Source organism: Scardinius erythrophthalmus (assembly GCF_964197995.2).
Source record: "Scardinius erythrophthalmus genome assembly, chromosome: 21".
NCBI lineage: Eukaryota > Metazoa > Chordata > Actinopteri > Cypriniformes > Leuciscidae > Scardinius > Scardinius erythrophthalmus.
The window spans coordinates 28314613-28342075 of record NC_138241.1 but is presented as its reverse complement, the minus strand read 5'-3'; the positions used below and the strand labels follow the sequence as shown (position 1 = coordinate 28342075).

Below are 27463 nucleotides of genomic sequence, written 5' to 3'. Positions count from 1 at the left end.
AGCTGTTCACATCCTCAGATTCGGATTTATGTGTTTCTATGTCAACACTATCAACAACAAAATAAATCTGCAGCAGTCAGGTGGTACAAGTAAGAGCTCTGTAAGTAGTTTACGTTCATTATTATTGTAATGTTATGTGCTTTGAGACATGAGGTAATTTAACACATCTTGTGACGCTTTGCAGACTTTGCTGTGTGTGTTCATGTATTTTGAAGGAGGCACTCTGAAGATCTAATGCTTTCAAAGGTAATTTGCTATTGCTAGCCCCTCCGAAATTACCTACCCTACCTATAACTAATCAATAATTTTAATTATCTTATGTACTCAATATTGAATTATACATTCATTTGTACTTATTTATATTTCATAGATATTGTATTTTTCCTCCAGCCACTCCTGCCTCAAAGCTATTTCAACCCTCAGCTTAACTTTTGTGATTCGTCTCTATTTTATTCAACTCCATCTGGGAAGGCTTGACCATTCCAGTGAGTCTAATGTGTGAATGACTGGACAGAAGAGTGTTATTATCACCTGACTTCCCTTTATGGGGTCATTCAGAGCAAGTCATCTCTCTGACACATCCTAGAGTGAGTTTCAAAGCTATTGGGTCAGCAGGGATGGAAATTGACTTAATTATTGCTGAAACTTCTTTTTCCTTCTGTCTCTGCACAGTTCCCTCTGTTACTCATTATTCAGACCCTTTTTTATGTAAAATCTGTATTATAATTTATAAAGCAATTTAAATTAAAATAACATTGACTAACGTCAAACTGTTGTGCTTATATCCTTTGAGGTGTCAGTCAAATCAACTCTCTGAGGCACAGAGCAACCTTTCATAAGCTTTTCATGAAATACCACACAAATAGAAACAAACACACTCACCATTGACTTCCTGTGACCCAGCGTCTGTGAAGAGGGAGCTCATGATCTCCTCGAAGTTGCAGCCGGGCTCAGCGGTGTGAGGGTCCTGTGAGACGTGGCGGAGCATTGTCTTTAACACATCATCTAGAGAGGCCTCGTCCTCGTGCAGCAGAATACTGGCCCTCTCCAGAAACCCATCCAGATCTCTGTGAGCTCGCACTTCCTCCTCGAAGTTCATCAGCTTCACATACTGAGAGAACACATAGAGGAACATGCAAGCAATGCTAAAAATGTCTACAAAGAAAACATGTATACAACTTTCTAATATTCACATATTTAACAGGGTTCTGATATTTTTTAAACAATTCGTTTTTTAATCATTTGATAATGCTGGATACCATATTTTTTTCATATATATTTTATATATGTATATACAATAATCATAAGTATATTAAAAAAAAACATCACTTTGACTGCATCACTAAAAAAGAAATGACTCAAAAGAACGATTCACTCACACATTGCACTCACACATTTCTAGCAGCTGTTCTATTTTACAGCTCAACATAATTTGAAACAGTTTATTCATTTTTTTTAAAACATTAAGCCATGGCAAACTGCATTGTATTTTAAATGTATGAATGGGATATTGTACATATAATGGGGTTCAAAAAGTCTGAGAAATACTTATATTTTGGATTCTTGTCTAATTTATTACCATATTATTAATTACAAATGAAATTGTTAGCATAACAGTTTGTGTAAATAGTTAAAGAAGAGTAAACTAATAGGAATTTCAGAATGCCGTAATATTAAGTAAAACCTAATGATCGTGTTATCCAGTATGATCTTTTTTTGTTTCAAATTCATTCCATAAGCTCTGTTAAAAAAATACTAAAGCATTCTTATTTGAATGCTTAAATGAATATATATATATATATATATATATATATATATATATATATATATATATATATATATATATATATATATATATATATATATATATATATATATATATCAGACTCCTGGGCCCCACTGTATGTAGACATCAAAATAGAATTCAATAAATGTGCAGTCACAGGTGTGCATGTCACTTCAGACAGGGACTATGCATTTAATAATATATATTTGGCATGTGGATGTAATGAGCAGTGTTGGGGGTAACGCATTACAAGTAATGTGAGTTACGTAATCAGGTTACTTTTTTCAAGCAATTAGTTAAGTAATGCATTACTTAACAAAATATCTGAGGTGCTTCTTTTCAAATAAGTAATGAAAGATACTTAGTTTTTTACAATTTATTGACTTAGTAAATAAGTTTACCCATGCATTTACTCATTTCACTTGCACAAATCAAATTCAGTATTTCTCAAAATTAATAAAAACAGTGAAATGCAAACTCAGAAAATTACGCAAACCTACAATAATTTAATGTTAAATTACACAAATATACTTTAATGTATTTAATCTCAATTTATTAAGCAATGTCTTTTCTGCTGACCTTTGATGATCCAATTTAACCATACTGATAAGCAAAAATGACTTCAGATAAACCTCACATTTGTGTTTAATGTTTTATTTTTTATTGGTGAAATAAGAGTTGAACCTTCTTTTCCTAGTTTTCTGCAATCTAGAATGGCAGCACAGCTGATATGTTTGTTTGAGCCGCACCCTCAACTGTACAGGCGTGAATTTGCATTTCCTTTAGCCTGAGGCTTATTCATTTCACTTCTGGTGTGAAACAGCCTTTATATTTACCATAAATAAAACTGTTTTGTTATTAAAAACCAAACAATCAAGCCCAGCCCAGATAAGATAAACTAACGCAAAAGTAACATAACACATTACCTTCCATAAAAAGTAACTAAGTAATTAGCAGTTAGTTACTTTTTTAGGGAGTAACACAATATTGTAATGCATTACTTTTAAAAGAAACTTTCCCCAACAGTGGTATTGAAAAAGTCTCACCCTTCGAGACGTGTTAAGCAGCACACAGCCATGGACATCGGATTCTGTAGGAAAGAGAGAATGGGAAAGCCTAAGGGAAGAATGATGTGTGCCAGAACAACAACCATCATAAAGCAGCTTTTAAGAACAACTGGTTTCAGAGAAAACACTCTAATAGCATAAAAGTGTTTTTAAAAAAACAGCAACAGTGAACATAAAATCCCTCTGCATCAGAGAGCCCCTATTGTGATCTCCTCAATATAACCCAACATCACAAATATCTGCTATGAAATGAATTCAGTTCCTGAATACAAAACAAAATATCACTCCCACAACACTGTTTATTAGTAACCACCAAATACATCACAGCATACTCCATGGATCACGAGTATCATCCTAACTTTGAAGGGGCAGGATAAACTCGTGTAAACGCATGTGTTGCCGTGTCCCTGCCTGTCCTTTATTTGCTTAATTCATGTTTGGTATTGTACTCAGGTTTGCGGGTTCAGCTTGCAACCCTCATATGATGGCTGCATGCTAAGTCTTCCTCCATGTAGAGATTATATAAAGCAGACAGCCTTTATCAAATAGAAATCCCTCAGTTCTGAGCGCGTGGACCTGCAAGAAGTCCTGCCTCTGGAAAGAGATATTCAGGGCAGGCAGGATTACCACGACCCACGGCTGACTCCTCCACTGCCTTAACTCCAAGATTAAACAGCCCCTCGGATGGGTTTGGGATTAAAAGGGGAAAACTGAGAATAAAAGCACCACTTTAAAAGGACAACTTTGGGTTTTAATAAGAGGTAAGTCTATGTGTTAAACTAATAAGGTTATATAACCTCTCTGAAAACCTTTTAATGGCTTACAGTCACTATGTGAAACAGGTTCTTTTATTCTCTCCTCTTCAATCCTTCTGCCCTTCTATCACTTTTCCAGTTGTCATCTGTATGTTCAGATGTTTATGAGTACACAATATACATTTAACAATTATGTGAGGTCATCTCATGTTGAACACAGCAATATCTGAGCACCCAATTAAAGCTCAGTGAGTTGCTGGGTATAAAACTCAAAACCACTGTATTAACATGAGATAAAAGGCAGCATTAATTGAGCTCAAGCAAACCCTAATCCAAAGAGAATTCAGCAATTAGCCAGTTCTCAAAACCACATCCAATCAAAACAGCATCAATGATTTGCCAGAGGCTGTTAATAGTCGGACATATGCTCACCCCTGTGGTCTTCTGAAACGAGGAGGCAAAGCCCCTCTCTGTTTTTCTTGATTTGGAATTTGGAAATTTAACTTATATTAGGGACTACCAACAAGCAAAACAAACTTCAGTCTCCAGTCTTCAGTGTCGCATGATCCTTCAGAAATCATTCTAATATGCTGATTTGGTGCAAAAGAAACGTATTTTTTATCAATGTGGAAAAGTGTTTTGCTGCTTAGTACTTTTGTGGAAACGTGATACATTCCCAGATTTTTTCAATGAACAGAACGTTTAAAAGAACAACCTTATTTTGAAACATAAATCTTTTGTAACATTATAAATGTCTATACCTACACTTGATCAATTTAATTAATTTTTGCTGAATAAAAGGAATGATTTCTCTTTAAAAAAAATCTTACCGATCCCAAGACCCACTTTTTTTTATATATAGCACGTTTACTGTATATTACTGTGTATAATATTAAAGTGAATTTTAACAAATCCTCAGTAAGCACAAATAATGTGGAGAAGGTTGTGGGCATGGTGATGAATTTTTAATTTCACCAAGCTGTGTGGTCACTAAAAACTCATTGCTTGTTTCAAGTCATTTTGATCTGAATGCAACAAAGTGGATGAGCTGTTATTTTGGCATTATTTCATCCATTTACACCCATTCAGGCAAAAACATTTTGTGAAAGAATAGTAGAGCTGCTAAGAAGGATGTATTTCACTGTTCTCCCATCACATTTACGGTATGCTATAAGACTTCAACAATGACGTAACAGACTCGAGGGTGGCCAAAGAGATGCCGCCTCCTAAAACTCTATTGATTGGTGTGAGACCTTGTTACTTTAGGAAAACCAGTGGTTTAGACATCATCTGAATTCATATTAGGGAATATTTGTTTTATTTTTGTGGTGTGTAATTATTTCACCTCTGCCTCACCCCCAGCAATCAAGCAGCATTAAAAACCCAGCAGTTTGCTAAATAACGTGCCAGAGTGTTTGGTCCAGCCAATTGCTGAAATCAGGGGAATTAAAACTTAAAACGAAATGTTTGGAGGCCATGGTTTATAAATATTCAAACACACACACACACACACACACACATACATGCATCCTACACAGTTCAAGCTCTTAGCAGTGTCAGAGGAGTAGAATTTGGTTTTAATCTAGACAAGTGCTGACGGCTTGTGCTCTGAGGATGACAGAACATCAGACCGGATGAGACAACATGTGAACAAACCCCCTCTTCCTAATGTGAGCCCACCAAATGCACAGCAGGAGTCACTTACGCAGAAAAGAGAATTTAAAACAGAACTAACTGTATTTGAGTAAACAGAGAGAACATATCCTTGTCTGATTCTGGGTCACCTGTCTACTGATATCACTGAAACTGTGCTCACTTGCAACAGCAGCAGCGTGTTAGGGCAAATAGCAATCCTAACAATAGATATGTTACATCATCCATAGGAAATTATAAAGTTTAAACGTTTTCTGTTTCCAAAACAGTAAATGAAGCGAAACAATTTAATAGGGCTATATTGTAACATATTTTTCTACTTGAAGTCCAATTATAATGGTAGTTGAGCTTTCTTGCACCAAAAACAGTTCTAGTTTTACATGGCTATTTTCCAGCCTCTTTCTGGTGCTTATTAAACAGTATATTTTTGCTACTGCAACTATAAATCTTCTAATATGTAAATGATTTGTGATCAGCTTACTAGAGTTGTACACTTTCGTTGTTCGTTAGTAAAGGTCAAGTTGAATAGGCGGTGATATTTAAACATGGGTAAAATGAAGTATATATACATTTTATGCTATATTTATATACATATATAAATGTCAACAATCAACCTTCGAGCATATGATTCATTGGTACTTAAGTACTTTAAAGTTTGTGTAAACACACCTTTTTCAGATGCGGCTCACATTCAATGTATGGATTTAGAAGAGATTAAGAGCTCTGTTCGGACAGGACTAGTTTTATCTGAGGATGTTAGGTAAATGTGTATTTCACAGACACATTTTGTGATTTTAATCTGTGTGTTTTTTCTCTCTCACACTGCTGTAAAAATTACCCAGCAAATTGCCTACTGTTTTTTTTGTTTTTTTGTTTTTTGGCTAATTCAGTCCACTGAGAATTGTAATCCCATGTCTTTGACTGTGGTATATTATTATTTCTCCTCATTTATTTTGACCTTTGTTAAATATTGTAAATCAGGGGTGCCCAATCCTGTTCCAGGAGATCCCACCTTCATGCAAAGTTCAGCTCCAACCCTGATCAAACACAACTGAATCAGCTAATTATGGTCTTCAGAAGCACTTGTGTTGGGTCAGGGTTTGATCTGAACTCTGCAGGTATAGGTAGATCTCCAGGAACAGGATTGGGCACCCCTGATGTAAATACATTTTTAGTTGTGCTGATTGGTGAACCTTCATTATGGATTTAGACAAATTTATTGGCAACTTTCTGGATAAAATGTCAGTTGGTGGTTCCAGTACTGCTGGCATCCCATCTGATTTAAAATGAGAGTTAAATCAATAAACAGCTACGTTTATATATACAAAAAAAAAAAAAAAAAAAAAAAAAACTGAAAAAAACTTCACAAAGATACATAGAAATTATGATTTAAAAAAAAAAATGTAAATTTTTCCTTGCAGACTTGAAATTATGTTTCTCAGGGTTTTCATAGCAATTATTTGGGTTGCATATGAGCAAATTAAAATGGATCTTTTTTTCCAATTGTCACCTTTGATTACATTTTCCTGCAGAGACTGAAGACAGAAAGAGAAGACTTATGTGGCTTTGAGTGACAAAAGGTGACCTGTCACCGTGTGTGGGTTTGGTGGTGGTGGTGGGGGGGGGGGTGCCTCGACATAATCACAGCACACCTGAGACTGTTGCCGTGGCGACAGCTGACCTGCTAACCTGAGCATCTCCAGAGCTAATCAACAGCTCTGGGTCTAACTGCCATCCCACCCTGAACTCGCTCACAAACACACAAATTCACTGACCTGTTCCTCCTTGGTGTGTCTGGTTGCCGTAGAGATGAATGTCATCTCCTGATGGGATGGGAGAGTCCTGGCCCTCCTCTCGCTCCTCGCTCCCCTCCTCATGTTCTTCTCTCTCCCTCTGCTCTAAGAGGGAGACACACACACACAACAGCCTCAATCTATATACACTTTTAAACACATATTATATTTTTATACTCTCTCTCTCACACACACACACACAGCCTCAATCTATATGTATTTTTAACACATATGTTTTTACACACACACACACACCAGCCTCTATATACAGATTGACATCACATATGTAATTGTAAAATACTGTCAAATGTATGCATTTTGAAAGTAAAACCTGAATTTCTCTATAATTTACTGTGAAAAACTCTAAAAAGATATCCCCCAAAATCACATATCATTATATTTTATACAAATAATTTAGTTTTTTCTCATTTTTGATAAAATGATAAACTCTGATTCATCATGAGGATTTCTATTTTACATCCTATTATTATTATGGTAGTTATTGGTACAATTTAAGGTAAAAAGCAGAATAGCTTTAAGTAGCTTGGTATATTAACATTATATTTCTTAATGAAATATACGGGTATTAGTTGTTAAACATACATACTTGAATATTGTCACTGTATGTTTATGGTGAATTTCTGACAACCAAAGCAAGCATTTTTTTTTCTTCTGTAAATTTTACAGGATAACAGTGTAGCACAGCATACTGTATTCTATATTGTAATATATTATTCATATTTAATATGCTGTACTGTACATTTAATTCATTCGTTTATATCTGAATTGATATTTCAGCACCAATAAGACAGTTACAATGCAAAAACCATCAATAATCCATTAATTTCTCTCTTTTTATCTGTTATATACAGTGTTCTTAGGGTTTAATACCCCACAGATGTGACAGTGTAGCCAGAGTGTGGCTGAAGCTGTGATTTATCCACACATGGCAGCTCGTTATTGTTCTCGGTTCTCTGGCTGAATGTGGCATGTGAGTGGCTATCGGTTCCATATCTTTCTCTTCATCTATTCATTTATTCACTAATCCTTCCCTCTATTATTCTCTATGTAAAGCTGAAGAGGAGAGGGGGCTGTTAATCCATGTGTGCTCATTGACTCTACCGCCTTGGACCTACGGTGAGCGGGCGAGAGGATATTCCTCTCCCCGACGACGACGCTCCCCTTTTTTCCCTTTTCTCGCTCGCTCTTTCAAGCTCAAAGCACCGTGGTTGATCATATTCATAAGTGTTTGATTCGCTGAGAGCTCATTTAACTCATTTATTGAAAATACCCCCCATACTTTGTTATAATTACATACGTATAAACAAGAGCCCCTTGAATTGAACTAAGAGAGAGAGATGACATAAATAGTGATTTCAGAAATGGTATAAATAGAAAATACTCGAGATATCTGAACATGCCACAAGCTTTACTTGCACTAACAAATTTTATGCATTTTATTTTACAGACAACATTTTCCAGCCACAAGACGAGGGATTTTGTTTTAATGCAGCAGAACAGGATGCAGAAAACTTGTCTCTCTTGTGACGCTGATGAGAAATTCAGAAATGTTACAATTTGAATATTCCTGCAAGCCAGAAATGAGGGCATGCTTTAAAAATTTTAGGAAGGAGTTTCCTTCTGCCTGTGTTTTACTCCCCACTCTACCTTCACACCTCTCCTCCCGGCCATGTGCTGAACAAACAAACACACATGAACAAACTCCTACAAACATCTACTCACCCATCTCTTGATAGAAGTACCCATTCTTAGCCATCCCTGAGGAGGGAGCCTCTGAAAGAGAAATTAAAACCAAGATTAACAAAATAATAAATAAATAAAAACCCGAGTGTGTGTTAAAATAACACAATGTGAGAAAATGTTTCTTACAGTATATGAGAACAAAGAAGATAAAACAGGTTTTATCTGCCACCGATTCTTCAGTTCTGAGATAAAACAATCTACAAAAGTAAAAGGTTATCTTTCCAGAAATTATTATGGATTAATCTGTTTAACATGTTCAGGTGCAGTCCCTGGCTTCTATTTTCCCGCAAAATGTGTTTTTTCCTCACCATTCACTCTATAATTGTCAACACTGACAGTTACAAAATAATGTGTGAAATAGTTATTATAAATATTGATCAATCTAGCATTCAGTTTAAAAAATAAATTCATTTAGAAAACAGGATGGTTTCAAACTGATCTTCAGATCCATCTATTAAATTGTCACTACACCACAATAGTTATTTTTTTGTTGTTGTTGTTGTTGTTGTTGTTGTTGTTGTTGTTGTCGCCATTACCAAGATCAGCTTAAACATAGGAAAATTATTAATTTCTTTACAATTTTGAGTTAACATATCTTGGCTGTGACCTGTAAAACTATAAGCATAATTACCTACTTTTATATATAGGCTATATATAATTTTTTTTTTTAACTCACTTTAAAACTTGCCTGTGTGACTTTTTGAACTCATAGAAGGTTAAATATTGACATTTCAGGATGAAGACTTAGATTTTGCAAGATATTTAAAAAAAGGTTTCATATTGGCCAGTGTTGACAAAAACTTTTAAAAGAGGAATATATAAAAAATAAATAAAAATCCTTCTAGTAGTCTAGTAGTCATGTTTCATTAAAACATGCAAATGTATACCTCTGTTGTTATTGAATTTAATATTTGATGTACTGTACATTAAATTTTGAGTTACGGTCAGAGGACAATGATTTGTATTCATTTCATTCAAGTGATAATCTATGATTTATTTCAGTGATGAAACACTGATAATCTCAAAACTAATGGCAGGCAAATTTGTCCCATGTTTTGTCTTATGTCTCAAGAATCAGCATATGACACACTAGTTGTGCCCTTAAGATGGTCACTAAACAGGCACATATCTGCAAAACATAATTATAGTGATACACATATACACAAAAACTCACGTATTCACAGCAACATGCTCACACTTAGGCATAAACACATGCACATGGATCCAGCACACCTGTGGCCTACATTCATTTGCTGCAGTTTAAGGGGATATTTATGAGGTGAAGTCAGCCGTGACTGAGGTTTCTCTTTCCCCACTTTCTGACTCCCTTAATTGTCAGATACCTCTTTCCAGCCAAACACCCTCTCTAAAGAAAGTATGCATGTAGGGCTGGAATATACAGTACCTCAGCACTCACATTTTGGAGCATGAAAATAAAACACACACTAAAAACATCTTGCACATATCTCGTCCTGTCATGCAGAGAATAGACTACATCAGGCATACTGACAGAGAGTTTGTCTTGTATTTCTCTTTGGTGACAGCACAAAAACACGTTACTGTGCTGATATATTCAGCAGGATGTAAAAAGGCAGAATGTGTCAGTGCAGGAAACAGGCTGTCTGAATATAAAGCTGAATATGAAACTCCTATCAGCTGGCCAGTCCAACACAAGAGGCCTCTATACCTTACGATCCTCGTTCTGTACCTTAAATGTGCACTTATTTAAAATCAATTTCACAATTTCAAAACATTTACATTTAGTCATTTAGCAGACGCTTTTGTCCTTAAATGTGCACTTATTTAAAATCAATTTCACAATTTCAAATCATTCAAATCACTTACATTTACATTTAGTCATTTAGCAGACGCTTTTGTCCAAAGTGACTTACAAAATAGGACTAGATTAAGCGAGTCATCGTGAAGAGGCAAAAAACAAAGCAAGAAGTGCTCAAATTACGAAATACGAAGTTCAGGCATTGTTCAGAGTAGCATAAGCCCGATAAGCGAGGATTTAAAGGAAAAGGAAAGGTTTTTTTTTTTTTCTAAAGACATTTCCTAAAGACTGAAGATGTAAATATAACAAGGACATATCTAAGCTAACATTCTGATGCTCATGAAAATTGATTCCTCTAATCCGCATTTTAAAGGTGCATTGCACAAGTCTCTGAGTTTTTGCAGAACTATGCCCCCTCTGGCGGCAAGCGAAACTGCAACCAGAAGTGTGCACGCTCACGGACAAAAGTTTTCTTTTTTTTAATCTTACGTGGAGTTTGCGTTGGTGTTTGAAATGAACTACAAGCCGGTCTCTTAGAATCCATCTTCTACGGAGAATGGCGGCGAATACACAAACCTGCCAGACACAGCCAGGTGAGCGTGCCGGGAACGCGCATGACGTCACGCCCAGTCTAAAATTCCCGCCCCGAATCCCTCTTATTTATTTTACTTTACAGGATTATAGAGACAATCTCAGTGATCAGAGAAGGGCTCATTCAGCCCATCAGGCAATTGTTTAAGCATGTATGGGTTAGAAAACGGGTATTTTTAACATGAAAAGTTGCTTAATGCACCTTTAATATGACTTAAAACCATTCAAGCACAAAAAGACCCATGCGCTGTTTCACAAAGAAAGCCGCCTCTCTCATACTGTATAGTGTGCGATACTGAGTTATCTTTCGCATCTTTTTGCACTTGAACAGACAAATATACACAAAAATACGTCAAAATATCCTCCTAAACACAGTCGGTTATGTCTTAAATTAACATAAACAGTTGACAAAGAAAAATGCATAACAGAATGCTGGATCCTCTTAAAAAGGCAGCAGCCTAATATTCCTGCTGCCATCTCTATAATAATGTTAATCAAAAACAAAAGACAAAGAGAAAGAGAAAATTTAATTAAAAAAAAATAAATAAAAAGAGTTCTTGACAGAATAACGTTTACTATATTTGTAATGTATATCTTATTTATAAAGTGCAATGTTATTTTACATTTGATTACGGTTTCTGTACCTGAATACCTGAAAATCCTAAAACACTTATTTCAATCGTATCTTTATTCAGTTGTATTTATTTGTGTGATTGCTAATTTGTCTATTTGTTCTTTTTTAATTACTTATTGTTTACTTGTCGTTAGTAGTGGTTGAAATGTATATTAGGCTAGTTGTTTTTGCTATGGTATTTTTAAACCATAGGCAAAAGTTCCTTGTGTAAGTGTTCTTTAGCCTGTTGATATTGTTCATGGTATTCAGCTACAAGTAAATGTTTTGCAATAAGACTTAGAATAAATGTGAACAATATCCAAGGTTTTTTTTTTTTTATCTTATTGGAATCAAAATTAGCAATCGATAAGAATCTGTATTGATAAGCAGGATCAGAATCGTAATCATTAAAATTCAAACGATACCCAACCCTACTTGTCACTAACCTCAATCCTTTTATACAATGATTTATTGAAGGTTTTTCTGAAAGTAATTGGATGCCAACAAAAACAAGGTTGTGAGCAATAGAAGTGCATTCTGATCAATATGACATACTGTCTCAAGGTAGTGTGATCTCATTAATATTGTTACAGCCCACACACACATTAACACACACAAACAAAGCAGTAAATGAGTGAAATGCATGTTAATGAGAAACTACAACATTACTTGCATTAAAATTGACAAATGGGTTTGGGGTGTAGTGTTGTTGTAATGGGAACAACTGTCTATTTTATTTAACCTAAAGTAATCAAAGAATGAAATTTTTTTACTAAAATTACTAGAATTTATTGCAAGTCATGCATTTTAACTATTTGCAAATAATAATAATAATAATGGTGCAGTGTGGCGCTCCGATTTGTCATTGTGTATGGGTTTAGTGGTGCAGCGCGGCGCTCCGATTTCTCGCTGAGCGGTCTGGGCTCTGCTCTAGTGCCCTGGGCACGTGCCCATTAGTCCCGTGAGTTAATCCGTCCCTGTTCTTGTCTCATCACATTCAATAACAAATAGTAATTAGGTAGTAGTAATAGAATGTAGGCTATTTTCAATTTAAAATGGACAAAAAAAGTTGAATACTTTGCATGATTGGATATTGACTGTTAAAATGGAAGCACCACGCTTGAAGTCCACCTTCTTTGATTTGATTGGGTATCTCAGTCATTTCGACATTGACAAGAGCAGACTGCAGAAGCAGATCATCCTAAAAAAATTTAACGTAACTTTTTTGCCATCCAAATAACACAGACAGCAGAGTGTAATAGAGTACAATTTGGCCTTTTCTGATTATGTGATTCTATAGGGGGTGTTATGACCCAAAATTAATTTAACAGAATTCTACATGCGTGAACAGGATCTGCCGGTAATGCTGGCTAGTCATTTTAGACTAATTCCATCATAACTGCTTTTTCGATGCTGATGTATGAATTTTTATTTGTAACAATACAAATAAAATAAATATAGTTTAACAATTAAATTTGTGATTTAATAGTTTTGAACAAGTGTGAAAGTGATTTGTGTCTCTCCAATTGTAGACTTTATCCTACAAAAACAAATAGCCTATCATATCTATTTTTTACAACCTGGAGTTTTCAGGAGATTTCTACTGAAAACCTGTTTAAAGACATATTTTAGAATTTTCATCAGCTGAACAATCAAAACCCAGGGACAAACCTATCATTCAGAGTCTCATAGCAGTTTACGTCAAGTAAGACTTAGCATCCACTCTGACTGATATCTATGATTACAGTAAAAGCCCCAAGGTCACCATTTAAGGTCACCTTTGCATTCCACCTCATACAATGCTATTACATGATATTTGCAGCCCACCAAGGTCTAATCAACAACATGCACTAGCATTTGCATAAAAGACTTGAGCCAGCAAACCCTTAATTCTTTAAATGTCCCCCCGTTGTAAAATAATTTAGGAAGCAGAGTGTAAGCTGGTGAGGCAGACGGAAAAACAACTCTCTCCCTCCCCTGCCATTCAAAGTCAGTGACGACACAGCAGCCGATTGGTATTCTGTGCATGTTCACATCAAAACCGTCCCTAGAGACAAAACACCTTCAGCCCAGCCATGCCTACAGGCCCTCCGGAGGGGACGTAGTCACTGTGCTATTTACCCCCACTCTGACCTTTCACTGGGTACTTCGTCTCTGCTGCCTCCAGCTATGGGTACTATGTGACCAACCTTTGGCTCAACGTCTGATCTGAAGATATTTCTCTAATGCCACGTTGCTGCATGCTTATTTTCAGCGATGCCGCTCACGGATCGCCTGTTGATATGCAAAGGAAGTGAGCAGGACTGATAGAGGAAGTGTAGCTGCAGCACTTTCAGCCTTAAATCACTCAGGGCCAGGGATGGGCATGACTTTAAGCATCACACTTCCTCTTTAGGGGTTACTGTAGGCCCGCTACACTGGCTCGAGCCAGAGCAGACTAGGGATGTCCCAATTGAATACTGAATATCTGCTTATACCCATTCCCAATCTGATACTTCCGATACAATACCGTATTTTAATAGAGCTAGGCGCACACTTCAAGTATATTAAAGTTATTAAAATCAATCCAATGTATACAGGGATAAACAGAGTTTCTCAGGTGTATCTATCACTAAGCAGAAATTCCAACATAACCATTATTACAGTAATAAATAAATTAAATCAAATAAAAATCCTGCTAATCACATTAATGCAAGCAAACATGGACAACTGATAACTCAAATTCAAAAAACAGAAAATACCTGGTGCAGACTGAGTAGCGAACAAACTCCTAATATCTGATCATCATTACTGACACAGGAAGTGCTGTATTGGCAAACAGGAAGCAAGAGCTGGCAGAACAGGTCTTTATTGTGTGCGTGCGTGTGTTTGAATATTTGAATGTCAGTGTAGTTTTACTCTCAAGCACACAGATCATCATTGTTTGCATGTGCATTTAATACCATGACTAGATTCAGCTCAACTACAGAGATAAGCTGATGTGTGAGTCGCAGACTGAGGCTTAGTAACCAGTGAGTCCTTTCCCTTTACACACACACAAACACACACAGGCAATTTCAGGCTCTCTGCGCCAGCGAGCAGTGAGAGGGGTGTCTCTTTAAAGCTTGGTGGTCTGGTTGTTAAGAAATACTCTTGTATGTGGTTAGTTTGCAACAAAACCACAAACAGCCTGTGCATCTATTCGGTTTCATACTCAAGATAAAGAGCATGAAAACATCAAATATGCATCAGTATCGCTCGCTCTGTCTCCTTTTCCTTCTCTCGTTGCTTTCATTTTTGTATATATATATATATATATATATATTTTTTTTTTTTTTTTTTTTCAGACTAGACCAGACACGCTAGAAAAATACAGTCAGGAAAGAACAACTCTCTCTGGCGAATAATGCAAATTTGTAGATAAAAGTACATGAAGATGAAACAACAGTGCAAGAGTGAGTGTGTTGTGCGCGGATGAGGTGGCTGTGTAGTTTGTCTGGTGTGAAAGCGAGAGTGTATAGTAGAGTTGTCCTCCACACACAAACACACACAGTTAAAAGAGCTCATCACAGAGGTGCTAGGTCACACAAGACAGCCGCTCGATCTCACTGCTTCCTTCAAGACAGCAACCTTAATGTGATATTCCTTTTTGTAATTGAACCTCATAATAAGTGCATCGGAGGTTATGCGGACGTGATGCATCCAGATCTTCAGGACTGATAACAGCAGTTCATGCAAAACTAAATCAACATTCACAATTCAAGTAAATTTGACATTTTGTAAATGTTTGTAAACTTTCTTAAAGGGTTAAGTTCATCAAAAATAAAAATGACTCATTTCAAACCAGTATGACTTACTTTCTTCCATGGAATTAAAAATAAATGGGGACAGAGGCTGTCAGGCACCAAAAGTTCTCTGTTCTCACATCTCATCATGCAGAACAAACGTGTCAGGACTCATCTTGACAAGCCATCTTTGGATGTATCATTGTGCACAGTGTTAACTGTAATTTTTAATTGGGTCACTTTATATTTGGTGTCTTTTACTACTCTATACTGATGTCAAAAAATGTACAGTAACACTTTTTACATGTACTTACAGTACTATTAACAGTAAATTATGCAAAGTTGCAAGCAACTAACCCTAAACTAAAACCTAACACCAACTCTGTAGTAAGTAAATGTTGTTTAAGTCCTCCAGTGGTGAAAATCAAGTTTTTAAATGTTGGCATATGTCTATGTGGTGTTTTTAATATGCTTTAAGACAAACCATGTGCAAATTCATAAGTCAACACCATTGCGGAGTATTTTCTCTTTAAAACTGCAGTGATCTAAAGACGGTTTTAAAAAACACGGTTTGACATTGCTGGCATTTCTGACGTCACAAACTACCTCGTAACCAATCACGTACTTGCCGGCGGGCTTTAGCATATCATTAACTATGATCGCTCTGAAGCAGGGGAGTCTCAAGAGAAGTTTTTCTGTTGATATGAAAAATTTGGGTAGATTTAGCAATATAACGGGAGCATGATGTATATTACGATAAACTATATACCTTTCTCCACTCATGTTCGGAGTTGTTCAAAGCATTTCTAAGGATACTGAGGCAGGTCTGACTCTGAGATGGCGAACGGGAACATGGTTGTAACATTAGCAACACACTATTAGCTGTTTGATAACATAATCAAGCAAAAGGCTAATCATATTAATTACCGTTATGTGTCCGACGTTGTGAAGCGCGATATCATTGTGCAGCGTTTACCTCAGAAAGTTGTAGTGATGGGTCATTCAAGAACGTTCCGTTCATTGTGCCTGTCACGTGACAAATGAACGAAAGACTCAGAAGGTAAAGTAATTATTTATGTTCCCTGTAAATACTCTTTGACTGCATTAAAATGATTTCTTAATTCAGAATATGAATAAGATTGCATAAATGAATATGTTCGGGGGATTTGCCTGTTAAAAGAATAACATTTAAAGCCACTTTAATGAACGAAATGACTCGAAAAAAATATTTATTTTGATGAACGAGATCGAACAAGAGAGTCAGTAAAATGATCCGAACTTGGGGTATAGGCAAGGGTGTAGTAGCCTACATTCAAGCTATTTTAAGGCATGAAGAAATTATTTTCACATCATTGTTTTTTTTTTTTTTGTGATCAAAGATGAGTTTTAAGGAACACAATGATTGACTACAGGGGGACTTTAATTAATATTACTTATTTGTGTAATTATAACACCTTAAAATAAAGTGTAATCTAATATACGTGTGTTCATCTTGTAATGCAAAACGCTTTTGCTGCTATTGAGGTGGGATATGGTTAAGGTTAGGTACAGGGCAAGTGGTTAGTGGTATGGTTAAGTTTAACACCGTGTCCTAACTACACGCGCCGTGACGCCGCAACACACGATAAAAGGTATCTTTTCCATGTTAATCAGAGTTTTTGTCCTAACCAGCCGCGACGGCGACACGCAACGATTATATTTTAGAAACGGTTTCTATTTTTCTGCGATGTCGCGGCTGGAACAACAAACACTAAGTGTGGCAATGATAATCTCAGGTACTGTTTATGTGCTTTATTTCATGTTAAAAGCGTGTAATGTGACTTAGAATATCATTTAGTGTGCCCAGCTTTGTAGCTATATAAGCAACAATGGATAATAAAACAAATGGAAACAAGAAGATTCAAACTGTGAACAAACAAGTGTATTCTTTGACAAAGATTGTTTTAGTAACTCAGCCTATGTATTTTTAATAATGTTTAAATGGTGTAATATTTGTGAATTTGATTGTGTACTTATCCATTTTCTTGCTATCGAGTGCCGTCAAGATTCTCTGGTGCTGTGCACTTGCCCGCCCACACGCTGTTCTGATTGGCTGTGGGTTTTGATTGATTTTGACGCATCTCGTAGTCGCGTCGCTTCTGGTGAGGACAGGCAAATTGCTTGTCGCTAGAATCTTATCGCATCGCGTCTGGTTAGGACACGGTGTAAGGGTGGGGTCAACAGTCTAATTATAAATGTAATAACTGCAGGGTTTTTTTTATAATTACAATGTAAAAACATGCATTTAGACAATAAATGCGTTGTATTAAATTATTAATTTATGTTAATACAGTACATACATAGTAGTTAAAGACACTTAAAATAAAGTGGGTCTGTTAATTATTTTTGTTAGTAATAATTTGTGTTTTCTTGATGAAAATATCCTTTAAATGTAGTCAATATTTTGGCATGTCTAAACATGACTAAAACTAAAACTAATTTTAGTCACAAATAACAGCAAATAACATTTTAACTGATGAGAAAGTGCAAAATCAAACCAAACATGCAAGCATTTTTAAATCATGTGTCTGTCTGTTCATCTCAAAGCTATTGTATATTATAAAGATATTGTTGACTAGGAATGTATTGTAATAAGTCATATGGACTAATACAATGAAAATCTTGTGAATCTTATTTTATTTTTCATTTTCTGAGCTCAACAGCCCCTATACCCACACTATATTTTCAATGTATGAGAAGGATATTCTTCAAAACATCTTTCATATTCCACAGAAGCAAGAAAACCAAGGGGTTTGGAACGACAAGAAGGTGAATAAATGATTACAGAATTATATTTGGGAGAGATATCCCTTTAACTTTTCATCAAGAGAAGAAATAATTTGTCAAGGAAATCTCACGGCGCATCTCGGCAGGTTTGCGTAATGTCAAAAAATAAATCTAGTAAATTGAGTTTGTGAGGCTGTTACATCCAGCCATATGGCACCACACTCAGGCAGACCAAAAACAATAATCCCTGCCCTGACAAATGGACAATGTGCATTAAAAAATTGAAGGTAAAAAACAGGGCACATGGCCTGTAATATATAAAAGCACATCAAACATGTGAATGCACCTTTTACATAAGCCATTTACAGCTGTGTCACAAGAGAATGTACAAATACAGAAAACATGTGCTTTGGGTTTAGAGATGCTGTTTGGGAATTTAGTCGCTGTTATTTCACAGACCTTAGGTTTTTGAGCTCTTTTAATCCGGCTATACCTGTACAAGTAGGGCCATGCTTTGCCACAGATATGACTGTGGCAATATGTGACGGATAAGGTGTGATAGAAAGAAAGCCGTCTCTTGCAGGTTGTGATGGTATTTTGCTTGTCTAACAGGGTGTATTGATGGTCCTTCAGCATAGATACACCTCTACTACACAGACAGAGAAAAAGAGAGACACATGAGAAAGATTAAGGTGCTCTCTGCCAGTTTTTAATGTCACTTACAGCCCTATGAGAGAGCGAGCAGGAAAGACTTAATATGCCTGCAGGCTTTTTGGCACTCGACTCGAGTCTCCGACTGCTTAGAGAGGGAATTCCTTCTGAAGACCAATAATGACACACATACGTACACACATGCTGGTTCTTTTGAGAATAAGAAAAGAGTGTGATGAGGCGAGGAGAAGGAGAGAGACACAGAGTGGTGCCTGTGAGGCTGCTCGACAGAAAATTCCTTGAGAGAAAAAAGCCAAACAGTTGACGATGCATTCTCGCCACAAATAAACCGTGGAAAGAGGCAAAGAAATATTGATAAGCATGCTGTTGTGGGAGTATTGTTATAACTCAATGTTATAATTATTAAATGAGGAAAATTACTGTTTCTGCATGCAAATAAGCATGCTGTCTTCAACATATAAAAAGATTTTAGAAAGGCCAAGCTGAATTAGCAAGTGTGACGCGACACACATTAATTCTCCTCTGCTGGGAGATGCATTTGACTTTAAAGTCTGGTTCAGTTCGTTCAGAGTTTATTCTGGTCAAGAACTGCCTACTTACTTGGGAAAAAGTCTGACCAACGTGAAATCGAACAATTATGTTTTGTTCTTACATGACTTTTAGGGGCACATTTGTCAGAAATATTTGTGTTTTATATTATTCTTTCTCCTGAATCAATTCAATGGACTATTTTCACAGACTGTGATGACGCATTTCCACAGTTATTAACAATCGTGAATCTAGCAATGTAGCTTTTTTTCATTATTTTAATGAAAAAACAAATGTAATGTACATTTATAACAACATACTTGTGCTTTATTACCTTTAATAAACTCAATTTATTAAACTCAATTCACTCAATTCTGCTGCGTGACTGTCTCTAATAAAACAGCTCAGGAGACAGCAAATTTGACATCTTTCTCTCTTCTGAACAACATAATCAATCTCTCAAGATTTTTTTTTCCTCTTTAAAGTCATAGAAATGCTATTGTGGATTTTTTCTTTTGCTATTGGGGCAACTGGGAAAGCAGAAATGATATTTAGTAGTTTCCGTTCACCACTAGAAGTTTACCTGACTATGACAACTTCGACTTCTGAGAAGCCTGGAATGTGAAAAGGGTCCATAAATCGGCAAAAAACTGAAATAATTCAAAAGCAGCAACTGCAGCAACTGTGAACAGCAATTTTCAAGAATGTGTGTACACATTTTGTCCATTCAAGTGATAAATATACAGAATATCCTTATTCAAATATTAAAAAATGGCAACCTGGAAAACAAATCCTTCCTCAACCTGGTACCTTGAAAGCACTCTTTTTTCCACATTATCCCCCAGAAGATGTGTTGTGCCGGCCAATCAGATCAGTACTGGCAATTTCAGCCGGTTCTTCCTTTTAGTGAGTGCAAAATGCATCAGTGAACAGACTGTGGGCGGTCTGTTGGAATGCCATCTGAGGATCATCTGATTGTCACAGAGAAAATACCCTTCTGATAATAGATTTATTAAATCCCTGACACAGAGTAAGGTGTAACGCAGTTATAATGTTATTCACATGTTCATTTGAAATAACCTTTCATGGCAATTTGCAGGGAAATTCGGAAGCTGCAGCCATTTGAGTCTGTGCTTTTAGATAAATTTCAGATGGTAGGGATGTTTCTGCAGCGCACAGCTTGGCTGATGCGTCCATATCACCTCATTCTCTCAGTGTGATAGGAGCAATCATCGGGTGACCCTGATAGTGATCTATGCATACTCTACACATCAAATGGTGTTATATAGTCGTATGTGAGCCAGCGTCTCCCTATCTGCTTCTCTTCATCTCACTCTCTATAAGCCGCAGGAGAAAATACGCAGAGCGGCGTGTGCAAACCACACCAAACAGTAACAGGAAAACCAGCATCTAGTGAACATTACGATGATGGCATTAGATCTCACTCTCTTTAGCCCATTTATTCCTGTAAAAAATCCTCTTGAGCACAGCAAAGAGAAACGGAGATGGCGATTGAAAGAGAAAGGTAGACGTCAAGATCCAGTGACCGCAGCGCTAACATGCTTCAACATGACAGCCGTCTTTAATCACACAGCACCAAGGGAACACGCAGCTTAAATGTGTTTGCATGGACACTATTGTCCTGTACATCAAGGGAATACAGATTTTTCTTTTCTTTATATCTCGGCTGCTCTGGTATCGTGAGTGCTCTGCTGGGGGATTCCTGCTAATTGCTTGCACATTCCCTTCTTCCTCTATTAAAGCCAGGCCACCATTCCCCCTTACAATCTACAGTACCGCCGCCACTAGAGAAGAAGACCAAACCGGAGACAAAACATAAGTGAGAGAGAACAGAAAAAGGATACAGCTGTATCATAAGTGTCCTCATGAGGAATGTGAATTCTGAACTAAAACAGAAAGACTGTTTGACATTTGAAGGCCATGATGGTATCTAGTTTATGCCAAAGATGGTTTGTCATACAGCCTGACACGACGACTGACCGTGTGTGTTCTAGTGCATCAGAAAGGTGGCTGCGCATCTGTGTGTTTGTCTGCCATATGCATGTTGTGGCGTATCACAAAAGTGGCATGTGTGTGAGGTTTCTCCCTTGGCACGCGGGCAGCTTCGCAATCAAAGGTCGGAATTCATCAACACTGGCATCCTCCGACATCTTGAAGCAATCTAAGGTTTACTCCAAGGGTGGGCGGGGGGCGCGTCTGTTTGCCTGAGCGTGGGTGTTTGTGTGTGCGTGGATGCGAGAGGGGGTTCCTGACATTTGCTAACAGAAAGTGAGGACAGCCCATTTGAAACTTTTCCTGTGAGCTATATTTAATCCATTACGGAGAAGCAGAGGCATGTCTATCTACGATCAGACTTTTAGCGGAAGAGATGCCCAATTAATTAGGCTCTTGCAAACAATACACAGCACTTGGCAAAGTTCAACGTTGCGTGCATATTTAGGCCTCCAAAAATATCCACATTACGACCGTGTCTGTAAATCAGAAGAGGGTCAGGAAGATCAATCTCGCCATCATGTGAACGCCTGCGACGGCTGCTCCCTTTGCACTCACAGACACCGCTCTTTGTATGAGAGAGGATGCCCATATGGCTGATTTACAGTGTACCATAAACAGAGGAGATAAACAGAGGAATGTGTGATTCTAATTTCCTTTGCAGACTGTAATGTACAGTGGGTGGAAGACAAATGGGGAATAGAAAAGTCAGAGATTGCCTAACCGCATTACCAACCTCTCTGGGACCCGGCGAATAACTGTATAAGCACACGCACAGATAAATTCAAAGATGCAAAGCCACGCAAAGTTGATTGGCCCTCCAGAAAATGACATCTATTCATACCCCACCATCTGCAAGTGCAAATGGGACGTTCAATACCCAGGCATGGGGGAAATCGTAAATAAAGGAATCTGGGTACAAAATGTCCAGCTTTCATGTGTGTGTAATGAGAGGTGGGTGAGCAATCACGATGCTTGTTAGAGAGAAAGACAGTCGTAAAAAAACAGAGGACATCGTTTATTACATTATCCTCATTATTAATTTTATTTTCTCATCCATCCATTCATCCACTTATCCAATCAAGCAACTTCATTCCTGTTGCAGTGAATGTTCACCTACATTAAATTATGAATCGCATATATCAGAAAGTTCTCAGATGGTCACAGTGTGGCGATGGCCCATGACCTGCTCCAATGACATTGAGAATCTGTGGAAAATATGGTATTGACAGAGTGCCACAACGATTATCCACAAGCTGAGACGGGCACAAAGTAAGTGTCAATTACAACAGCCTGATCAAATGCGCACTTGATGCTTTGTGTCACACACACATAGAGACACACACACGTAATCACACAAGGAGAGAAAATTGAGACATCAACTGATTTGAAGTTCAACCCTCAGGCGAAGGATGCAAATCACAGTCTCATTATGTATGTGTGTGTGTGTGTGTGTGTGTGTGTGTGTGTGTGTATTGGGGGGAAGACGAGCACAAGATTTAGTGTCTTCCCACTTCTATTACCTACTGTGTTTACACGGAGGCTTTGAGCAAAGGGAAAGGACAGAAAGAGAGCGATGAAGGTGCACTTGTGCGGTATGACAGCGCATGTGTGTTGCATGCGGTATTAGACTGACTTCTCACAATGAGATTAATTGAACAGCAACATTGCATACAAATAAGACCTACTCTCCCAGAAGAATACCAACTACATGTACCCGCTCGTTTCCACGCGCACTCTTGTAACGCCTGATCAGGCATATAGGTTTTGTTCCTAGCGCTGCCCTAGGTACTTGATTTTGATCTGGGTTTTGCATTAGTCTTTTTTCCCATGTCTCCCTCTCCCTCAGTTATATTTACGTGCGTCGCGTGTGCATCTGAAATTTCTGTGCGGGTATCTTAAAGTCGTGATATCATATTTCTTTTTTCCTGTTTACTCGACTAAGATTAACAGCGTAAAAACATTTACGACGCATTCCAGAAAACCAGCCCCGAAAAAGCCTGTCTGCATTCCAGCATAACGCACCCCAAAAAACAGCAGCAACAGCAGCAGTGGTGGCAGCGTGTGAGAAAAACAATCCACAGACCTGCAGGATTCAACAGAGAGAAAACTTACAACAACACACAAATACACATGCATCCTCTCCACTGCACATGTTTAGCACACACAGTCTCAAATTTCAGGGAACCCTCAGATCCTCAGTCGTGACGGCGCAGGAACATGTGCATATGTGTGTATGTGTGCATGTGTGTGATAGTGCATGTGGGTCTTACCGGATGGCACGAAATGAAGAACTTTGTTTGCTTCCATCATTCCCTTCTCAACCCATAATCATCCTGTAGTCCTGACACTAATGAGGGCAAGATCACCTCTGCTCCGGTCTCCTCTCTCTCCCCTCCTCTCTTCACTTCTACCTCTCTCTCTCTCTCTCTCTCTCCCTCCCTCTCTCTCGCTCTGTATCTATCTTTCTTTCTCTCTCTCTCTCATTCCTCAGACATATTTAGTGAGTCAGCCTTGCCCTGCCTCCGCTGAGCTGTGACTCTGGGTCCTAAAGCCTACATTTCCTGTGTTTCACTTTGCGTACTTGATGCTTGCAGTCATAAATCGTCACGACAAACTCTGTCTAGCTTTTAGCATTTACTTTTGTATGAGAGAGAAGTGAGTCTGTGCCATAGTCAATAAAATGTGTATTCGGATAAATGATGCATGATTTTGATACAGGTGGCGTGCCTGTAAGATTACAAACTGACGTGACTGTAATGCCCTTTGTGTCTTTTACAATAACATATAATGTCATTCTAGAATCAAGCAAAATCATTGCATGCTAGAAATACAACCCTGTTGTGAGGTGTGGTGCTTTTGGATTGTTTGATGCTATTATTTTTGGTGTGGTGCTTCTGGATTATCTGATGCTGTTATTTTTGTTGAAGACATGTTGAAACAATAATGTTTCTGGGAGATTTACTGCAAAGATGGCTTCAGAAATTAGATGACACACATTATAAGTGTATTGTTCTCAGTCAGCTGTGTTTGAGAATCTACACAGTTCAACACTGTCTTTGCAAGGTGGCTATACGGTTAAAATAAAGCAAGAGAAAATACAAATTCAAACAGATGTTAAAAAAAGTATGCAAATAGCACATTATTGCAGTCGAATAGATTTTGAATGACAAACATTTTAGCAATTTAAGTCAATGGAAGACTTTTTTAAAATTAAACTTTAATTTTAAATTATAAAGCTAATGAACCAAATTTAAATACAATATATTTTTCACTCTTAAAAGAAAAGATCTCCCAAAAATGAAAATTATTTGATCCTTTATTCACTCCAAACCTGAAACATAAAGGAAGATATTTTGAGAAATGTGTTTTTCACGTCCATGCAATGGAGGTCGATGGTAACCAAAACTGTTTACTTGTTGTACCAACATTCTTCAAAGTATATTCTTTTGTCTCTATAAAAGAAAGTCATACAGGTTTGGACTAACATTTTTGGGTGAACTATCCCTTAAAAACTATCCATTGAAGTTTTAACAGTGGCTGAATAAATTGCAGAAATTTGTGGAGAAGTTGTAAATGAAAAAAAGAAGAAAAGAAAGAGCAACAAAAGAAGACAGCAAACAAAAAGATGATGATAAACCAAAAGGCAAACAAAAAAGTAGAAGATCAAGAAGACAAAGCGGAAGTAGAAAAATGTGGAAGCAGAAAAAGAAACAGATTGTGACGAGGAATAAGGAGTAAATGAAAAAGATGACGACAAAGAAGCAGCAACAGAAAACAATGTTGAAGATGAAGAAGGTAAAGAAGAATAGAATGTTCGAGGAATTTCTAGCAAGCACTGTAATGACTCATCATTCCAATGGCTGTTTGTTTTATTTCTCTGTCGAGTGGGGTTGGGGGGGGGGGTCTGTTTTTTATTTCAGCCCTCACAATAAGTCTTATAAAAAGTGTAGAACCCCTCTCTCCTCCCTCCATTTTGTTGCCATCAAAGGCTCTTTCTACAAAACACACCTGCTGGCAGCGTGTAAAACAGTTTTTAGAGGCATGCGTATGTGTGTATGCATGTGTGTGTGGCTGGAATGTTCACACAGCTCTTGTGTAAACCCTAGAGTGTATTGTGATGCACTGCTCTTTTAAACTATTCAGTTATGGCCAGACAGTTTACCTCCCACAATATGACATGCAAAAAAGCGTTTGATTCGGCCACCTACGCTACCAACCATTGAACACAACGACACTACTGAAATATCATACCTCACAATCCTCATGCTGTCCGTGCATACACGTCGTCTGATTAATTCAAAAGAGAAGTGGTGTATGTGGGGTGTGAAGGGTTAAATCCTGATGTGGGCACAGGATGCTGTGGGTACACAGAGTGAGGTCAATCTCTGACCTTGCTATTGTCCTTGAGTTAAGCAGTTGTCCGGAGGTGCCAGACAAACACACATACAGCACAGCGAAATATTTGGGCTAGATTAGGGACGCAATGTGCATTGGCCAACAGAAAGAAATCCCTACAGCAAACCAAAGAGGGTTCTGGGTGACGCACTGCCCCCTAGTGCCCCCCTAGGGTTTCATGTTCTATCCACATTTCTACATTCTATCCACAAACCCTACACCTACCCATCACACAAAACTTTCTGCATTTTTACATTCAATTAAAGCTGTTTTCCTCATTGGGACCAAAAAAATCCCCCACAAAGACAAGAATTTCGAATATGGCCATCTTTGTGGGGACATTTTGTCCCCATAGAATAGGGTATACGACACACACACACACACACACACACACACACACACACACACACACACACACACACACACACACACACACACACACACACACATATGCTGTCACTTGTGTGCCCTAGACCTCACTTCCTATCTGTGTTTAACTGTGATAGCCAGATCATAAGCTTCACAGGAAATGTTTTGTTGTCTTTCTGGACAAACAATGGGTATTGGAGATTTATGGGTTGTGACTGCTGACTGTAACACTTTTAGTCATGAGGTACAACCCCAAAACGTCACTTACCATCCTTTTGCATAATTCCTAAACTATCCATTCACATTACAAACACAAGTAATTGTGTTCTAGATAAGTAAAGCTGATCATTTACTCCCAAAAAGGTTTCAGTGCATTTCAATTATTAGCAATATGTTTGACTTGCATGTAGATAAAGAGGGGTATTTTCCAGCAAAGGTCAATGTTCAGCTGCTCAAAAAATAATAATTAAAAATAAATCATACATTCACTGATCTTTAACATGTATTTTGACTATATTCCTTGTAAACTTATATGTTTTGGTTTTCTGTGATGTATTCTAGATGTTTGTTACAAATTATGTTAATTTGTCAGAAGGGTATTTATCTTGCTATCAAGCTGGCAGTTTTGTCGAATTTGCTAAATGTTCTTGTGATATTCCGTATAATATGGAAACATTATATATCAAATGTCCATTCTTTTTGTGAAAAACAAAAACCATAATAGCAAAGAAAGCTTGACATTTAATGAAACATATAAAGATTACTTCTAACAAAGAGAAGAATTATTAGCCAGAAATGTTTTTTTGTTTTGTTTTTTACTGTTGTTTCAATGCTTTTATTGAAGTAGCGACAGCTATTGTCTTCTGTACTTCTGTATCAGTTTCACATACATCTGAGTGAAAAAGAAAAACATAGGGTGGGACATCATATCCTTCATATCATATCATTCGGTTGTTGATTGGATGGAGGCAAATGAATTTGAGCTTCATAGTAAGAAAGTAACAGGGTTTAAGTGGACTAAATGATTGGTGAAGTCCTGCATATGTCAACAGAGAGATGTATGTGTTGTTTTACCTGATGATCAAAGATTTTGATTGAGCTCAAATAAAAAAACAAACAAAAAAAAAAAACATATGCAGGGATGAATCCTTCAC

The 27463-nt window shown here is 37.3% G+C and overlaps 1 protein-coding gene across 5 annotated transcripts in view; it reads right to left on the bottom strand.

Annotated features, from left to right (window-relative positions):
• slc4a11 (solute carrier family 4 member 11) overlaps nucleotides 1–27463 on the bottom strand; it is a 67214-nt gene that overhangs the window by 31231 nt on the left and 8520 nt on the right. For 2 of the 5 annotated variants that reach the window (XM_081351794.1, XM_081351792.1), the window contains exons 2-5: nucleotides 8798–8848; nucleotides 7037–7159; nucleotides 2833–2876; nucleotides 883–1111 (exon numbers count right to left, since the gene is read on the bottom strand). In XM_081351794.1, the coding sequence (XP_081207920.1) occupies nucleotides 883–1111; nucleotides 2833–2876; nucleotides 7037–7159; nucleotides 8798–8848 (447 nt within the window). Of the gene's footprint in view, nucleotides 1–882; nucleotides 1112–2832; nucleotides 2877–7036; nucleotides 7160–8797; nucleotides 8849–13988; nucleotides 14115–14540; nucleotides 14621–23815; nucleotides 24064–27463 lie in introns of those variants that run through there. The other 3 variants (XM_081351793.1, XM_081351796.1, XM_081351795.1) reach the window with 3 other exon arrangements.